This window comes from Apium graveolens, chromosome 7 (genome assembly GCF_009905375.1).
Source record: "Apium graveolens cultivar Ventura chromosome 7, ASM990537v1, whole genome shotgun sequence".
NCBI classification, from domain to species: Eukaryota; Viridiplantae; Streptophyta; class Magnoliopsida; order Apiales; family Apiaceae; genus Apium; species Apium graveolens.
Genome location: NC_133653.1, coordinates 163,027,691 through 163,034,538, shown reverse-complemented (window position 1 = coordinate 163,034,538; position 6,848 = coordinate 163,027,691). Strand labels below are relative to the sequence as shown.

Below are 6,848 nucleotides of genomic sequence, written 5' to 3'. Positions count from 1 at the left end.
CAGAAAATTAAAAGTAAGGTAGATGGATAGTACTAAACGGAGGTGGGTTGTGCCTTAGTTTCTAGTTTTTATAAGTCAATTTTTATTTGAACAGCCTTCTATATATATATATTTGAAATCAGAAAAAATAATAAATTAACCATATTATTCATTAATACGTTGGAACTGAAAAATTTTCGTTAATAATTGGTTTAGGGGCATAATGCGCAAAATTGGTAAACATGCAACAAAAAGAAAAGGAGAGGGGATGATTGAGATTGAGGCTTTTTTAAACGATTTTTTTTATTGTATGGCGCAGAAATTTATAATTATTCACATGAATGAGTGGAATTTTGGTGAATGCAGAGATTCTCCACTGTTACGAAAAGGGAATTAATTAATAAATGAATTAAAATTATAATTTTTCGTAATCAGTAGGTGCCCATGTACAAAGCAAGAATGCATGGTCCATCATCTACTTAGATTCCATGAATTAGTTAATCAACTGCCCTATCATTCCAGCCACATAGGAGTTGTTTTTTTTTTCTCTTTCATACTTCAAAAACCCCCCCAAGACTTTTTCCTGCTCTGCATCACATTCTTTCATCATCTTTTTCATTTACTTTACAACTATAATCATTCTCTCCTCTATTCATTCCCCAACTTGCTTTAACTTTCAATCTTTTTTCCTACTGGTACCAGATCCACATTCTAATTGTTTTTCTGCTTAAGGTATGTTACATATCTATGATTCTTTCATCTTTGCCATGTCAAATTTTTTTTCTTACCCCCATATGTTTATTTATGAGATCCAATATATGCATCCAATCTTGGCTTTTAATTTGCCTAGGATTTCTAGAATGTGGCCTACTTGATTAGTTTCTTTACCTGATTTGTTTCCATACAACATTATCTCAAATTTCAATTATGATTGCCTGATTATGTATACATTTTAATTTTGATTTTTGTTGAGCTGCATTGTTCTGATTGTTGTGTGAAAGGTAGATATTGACGTATATCATGATTTAGCAATCAAACAAGCTAATCTACAGCTCTATATTAACTACCTTCTATGTTTTCGTCCCAACAACGTTAGAATGTTAGTGTTTCTGAGAGCAAGTTTTTCAGAAGGCAACAATTGTGCAAGTCTGAGCAAATTCACAAGTCAACTGAATACTGGAATATGTTGGAGATGTAGATTTTAGTAGTGATCAATATTATGATTTTGAATTATTAATTGAAATTCTTTATTAAAGTATCATTTTGTGCTTACTTTAGCTAAATGCGTTCCTGTCAGACCATGCCATTCTGATGTTTTCGTGTACGTGCACTATCAGATCATATCTTTTCATTGTTGACGGATTGCTGGCTTCTCAGGTTGTGTGAATCACACTTATCTTTGTGGATGACACACAATTTACTTAGTTTTCATGGGGTCAAGAGAGAGCTGTGCTGATAACGTTTTCACAATTTCTGGGTGGTATCACTGCTGCAATGGGAGACTGGTTACAGACATTTGACCAAAGTCAGGAGAGAATGGCTAGGAAATATTTTAAGCAAAAGAGTCATGTTGGAGGTAAGTAAATACAATCTGAAATGCATCAACATCAGAAAAAACTATATTTAGCATTTGGCCTTGCCTACTACGAGAAAGACTGAAAACATTTCATCAATGCTTTTCAATAAATGAACAGAAAACCTCACCAAGAAATATTGACTCAAATTCATTGAAAGTGTTTCTTTAAATTCCTGTAGTGAATTTTAGAGAAACTTCTTATAGATGTGTTTGTGATGGTTTTAATACTTCTTATCTGATAGTGCATCCTTGCAAAATACTTTACTGGAAGATGAACCAGGTTATTGAGTATTCAAAATTACTTGCTCCAATATATGAGCCAGAACAATATACTGTTCTAATATGTTAAATAGTGATGACCTCGTGATAGAGTTGCATTCCTTTTGCATCAGCCGTTTTTGAACTACGGCCATTTTTGAACATTGTCAACACCAGTTCGAGAAATACTCATGTCATTTTGTTTAGTAGATCAAGTTATATCTTCTATATGTAAATTATATTAGCTCAATAGCTTATCGATTTTCAATTTCCCTACCACTAAAGTACATTCAATCATACAGCTGGCATGGAGGCTCCTCGGAACAGCTTGGAGTTTCCGGTGGAAATTTGCCAGAGCTACAGTGATGCTGGAGGAGACGATCTCATGGTAATGTCATCGCTATCACCATGTTTGAGACTTTTAGCATGCATTTTGATATTCTTACCTCTTATTGTTTAATCATAATTAAGGGACCTGTCGATTTTTCTTATTGGCATTGTCGTATAAACTGGAATGGCATAAGAGATCGCTTTAGTATATGTATTATCGTATGAACCCTGGAGCATAATCTCTTTTAGATATTTTAAGTTCAGATTTCAGAGAAGTAAATAAATGACCTACCTCCTGTTAAAATTTTAGCAGGGGCTATATATTAGGGTTTTAGGGTGGCAAATTTTTTCTTTGTAATTTTCTTTTAATTTATTAGGGTTAGTGAAAGAATAGTGTAGCTCCATGCTTTCATACAAATCACTTTTAAATGTTCGAAGTCACTATACTGATGAACTCTTGGTTAATATCCTCTTCTTTAGGTAACTAATATTCAGTTCAGAAAGGTTTCCTATGACTTCTCTACTCAATGCCTGTATAGAATCTGTATAGAGTCCCAATTTCAAGACTTTCTAGTAATGCTATATATAAAATATGATTGTATCTACCTATGACTAACATGTGTGTGACTGTTTTTACACATAATCACTTAATTTGCAGTACGCATATCAAGAAGGTCATATTTGGTCCGAGAAGAACTACTTTCCAACTGAAGCTCCGATGAAGAAGTTGATCAACGAGGATATAACAAAAAGGACAAAGAGCAAAGTCAGTGCACTAAGTGTTGTAGCACGTTTAATGGGAGTGGATACGCTTCCGTTAGATGGAAATCCAGTAGGTCATCAGGTTGATAAGATGAAAGACAACCCTAAAAATAATATACTTAAACAAAAACAGAAGAAAAGTGGGTCATCTTCCGGGGAAGAGCTCTTTCCCTCAAAAATTTCTCCACAAACAGCATTTGATTCCTGTCAATATGACAGAACGAGAGATAATGATGATTGGAATGGAAATAGACGTCGTGAGCATCCTCAAGAGGAAGAATTACAGAAGTTTAAGAGAGATTTTTCAGCATGGCAGTCAACAAGGTTTAGAGAATGTGCCAAGGTTGTTGAAACTGAAAACATAACTAGCCAGTGCATGGTTCAAGTAAATCTCACTAGTGAAAAGGTGGTCCCATATATAAATTCTGGGAGGATGATGAGAACAACTGATAATCAGATGGAACTTGAGAACTGTGTAAAAGAAAGACAACATATGCCTGGTGACTTGGGAATTTGTGCAAATAAAACAAATATTCCTAGAAAAAGGGATTTAATTTCTTCCAACAACAGTAGGCCAAGTGGGGCATGTGAATGGTCATCTGTAGCAGCTCCACACCCTAAATCAGACAATTCTTCTGTTCCCATGAATATTGTAATCCTGAGGCCAGGTGTTGATAGTGTCAACGATTGTGAAGAGTACTGGGACAGATCTTCTAGAAATACAGAGGAGAGGGATAATATGGAAGATTTTCTCGAGGAGGTAAAAGATAGGCTAAAGAATGAGTTGCAAGGAAAAAGTAGTAATATGGGTACTACAGATGGAGGTTGGATAGCGCCTCCAAATGGCAAAAAGCCATCAGATCCCAAAAAAATAGCTCAACGTATTGCTCAGCAGGTTAGAGAAAGTGTTACAAGAGATCTTGGAGTTAATTTAATCCGATCAGAATCTACAAGATCATATATAAGTGAGCTTCAGTACAATAAAATTGGTTCCCCAGAGTTCAGTAGCAAGGATACCAGAAATTTTTTGTCAGAGAGGCTGAGGAATGTTCAGAAGGGAGAAACTCGTCCAAATAACTCCACGGTTGATCACAACAGTTTGAATTTATCGAAGCTAAGTTACGACAGAGATGGACTTGAAAACTCACAGGAAATATCAAATTCTGAAAACCAGATGACCTACTGGGGCAGGCTAAAAATTGAAGATGATAAGCAAAGCAGATCATTCAGACATGAGCCTGGTGATGATATAGTGATCCACAAGGATCTATCCCCTAGGAATCTCATTAGATCATTATCAGCCCCTGTATCAGGAACATCATTCGGAAAGCTTCTACTTGAGGATCGTCATATACTTACTGGTGCCCAGATCAGGAGGAAGCATGAAGTTGTTGAGCGTTCAGCGGTAAAGGTGAAAAAACAGAAGGAGAGGTTCAACCTTAAGGATAAAGTTAACAGTCTTAAATATGGTTTCTCCATGAGAGGGAAACTGTTTAGCAGAAAGATTCAATATCCAGAGAAATTCACACATGCGCCTACTTCTCTGAATGATATTACGAGTGGACCAACAGTCATGATGAATTTTTGTGAGCGACATGTAAGCTTTATTTATGTCCTTTCTTTGTCACAAGAAATATAGTATACTGTATGTAGGGTTATTTTTTGTTGATGATTTCCCTTTTAAATGAAGGAGAACTTCACTGAGGTTCCGCCAAGCCCTGCATCAATTTGCAGCAGTGGCTTTGAGGAATCTTGGAGGCCAGCAGAAGAATACTGCAGCCCAACACCATCAGATCTGCATCCATCCGAGGAAAATATGATGCCACTCGCCTTTAGAGAAATCACCTCTAATCTAAATGGTAGGTATTGAAGATAATTTACAATTTCCTTCCTGTTACTGACTTGCTGATTGTTGAAAGAAGTCATAAGATTAGTAACATTATTTTACCCTATGCTTTTCTTATTTTATAGCACATCCCCTTTGTTCCTGTTTGTACGCTTCAGCAATTGTTGTCATACATAAATAAAGTAGGAACATTGAGGTCAACCATACAAAGATATTATGTTTTGAACACCTACAATTGACTATATGGTCTTCTTCTATTACACAAAAGATCGTGTCATCTTCTTAATTTTTTACCTTTCTATAAATGAAAATCTTCTTATATTATTAAGTTACTCAAGTATTTGCTTTCTTAAGATTTAAATGTAGTCACTTATGGAGTTATAGTTTCATTAGCCATGTGTTGACATCGCTTTTACTTCTTCTTTTTTTAATTATCATCAGACAGGATATCCTTAATACAAATCAGACAAGATTCCGTGATCAGATTTTCGCACTACATTTTGAAATCCATACAGCTGTGTATACTAATCTTGAGAGCTTAATAGTTGTTTATAGAAAATTCATTGTAATTTTTGGTAATTGATCATGCAGAGCTTCGGAGGAAACTCAATCAACTAGATGCCTCTGATTCTGAGATGATGATGATTGAAGAACAACAATCGGAGGATGTGATGGTCGAGTTGGATGACCAATCAGAAGCATATGTAAGAGATCTGCTTGTTGCTTCTGGTTTGTATGATGGTTCAGTTGACAAATCTTTATTGCGAAGGGACCCATTTGCAAAGCCTATTACCCATAGTATATACGAAGAAGTAGAAGATGCTTACACAAAAAGAACCAAAGACAATAAAGAGGCTATGGATCAGGTCGACCAGGTGGATCACAGGTTGTTACTTGACTTGTTGAACGAAACACTGTCAACTATACTTGGACCACCTTTGACAACGACCAAATTTAAGAAAAATGCAATTTGTTCCAATATGCGAAGTCCACATGGAAGGGAGTTACTGAGTCATGTATGGGAAATCATGTATGTGCAAATCTACCCTCCGGCAGACAGATCCTACTATTCTCTTGAAGGTATGGTGGCTCGAGATTTACAGTCGACTCCATGGTTAGTATTGGTAAATGATCACGTTGATGTTGTTGGAAAAGAAATCGAATGTTGGGTTGTTGAAGATATCATTGAAGAAATAGTAAAAGATATAAAAGCAGCATGATCTCGCTCTCAAATAACCGCAATAGGGCAGTGACAGTGTAGAAAGTTTCATGCTTTCAGCAGTGGCATCAAACATTGCATGTACATAGGTGTGTGGTATATGAAGTTATTCTTTCCTAGACGCGGGTAGTGCCTAACAATTTGGATAGTTTAGGCAAATGTTTTTGACACGAATTTTCATTTTTTTTTTGTTTGTATTGGCTGGTGTGGTATACAGTAAAGGAATTTGGACGGTGTGATATAATTTGGCTAAATGCTGATGATTAGGATGAAGTGAGTTGGGGGTGGTTTGAAAGTATATTAGTGCAATGATTTAGTTTTACTATGAGAGAAATATTTGTGACATTTGTTGTTCATGCACTGGACTTTTGATTGAATATATACGACGTTTTTTTCTAGATTAGAATCTTATTTCTCAAATTTTTATTGCTTTCCATTTATAAATAAAGATGAATTCTATTGATAAAAAATTTATCACTTAAAATAAATCAAACTCATAACTTTTTTTTTTCTAATAAATGAAGGAGTTCGAGTTGACAAAACTAAAGATATGTGTTAGGTAGTGGAATATTATTTTATAAAGATGTTTTCTGGGTAACGAATGAGGAGTTATTGACTGGGAATCCAAGAAAGATACGAGGGGAGCAGAGTAAGTAGTTAGCAAAGGATATTCTTTTTGATGAGGTTACAATTGCAATAACGGATTTTCTAGTATGTGTTAAGGGCATATATTAATAAGAGGTTAAATATCAAATTAGTCACTCAACTGAATTTCATATATCAGTTTTATCACTAAACTTAACGGAGTATCATTTGAATTACTAAAATTATAATAAATATCAAACGGATATCTCAAAAAAGGTGCTTGAGAATTAAAA

The 6,848-nt window shown here is 35.1% G+C and overlaps 1 protein-coding gene across 2 annotated transcripts; it reads left to right on the top strand.

Moving 5' to 3' along the window:
* Positions 1-512: 512 nt before the first annotated feature.
* Positions 513-6,368, top strand: LOC141671686 (uncharacterized). 2 transcript variants are annotated; one of them, XM_074477989.1, is made up of 6 exons: positions 513-711; positions 1,357-1,555; positions 2,116-2,201; positions 2,802-4,502; positions 4,596-4,764; positions 5,343-6,368. In XM_074477989.1, the coding sequence occupies exons 2-6, from the start codon at positions 1,474-1,476 to the stop codon at positions 5,969-5,971; spliced, it is 2,667 nt and encodes an 888-aa protein (XP_074334090.1). In that variant the 5' UTR covers positions 513-711; positions 1,357-1,473; the 3' UTR covers positions 5,972-6,368. The 2 variants fall into 2 exon arrangements, with proteins under 2 accessions (XP_074334090.1, XP_074334091.1); XM_074477990.1 differs by having other exon boundaries at positions 1,317-1,555.
* Positions 6,369-6,848: the final 480 nt, after the last annotated feature.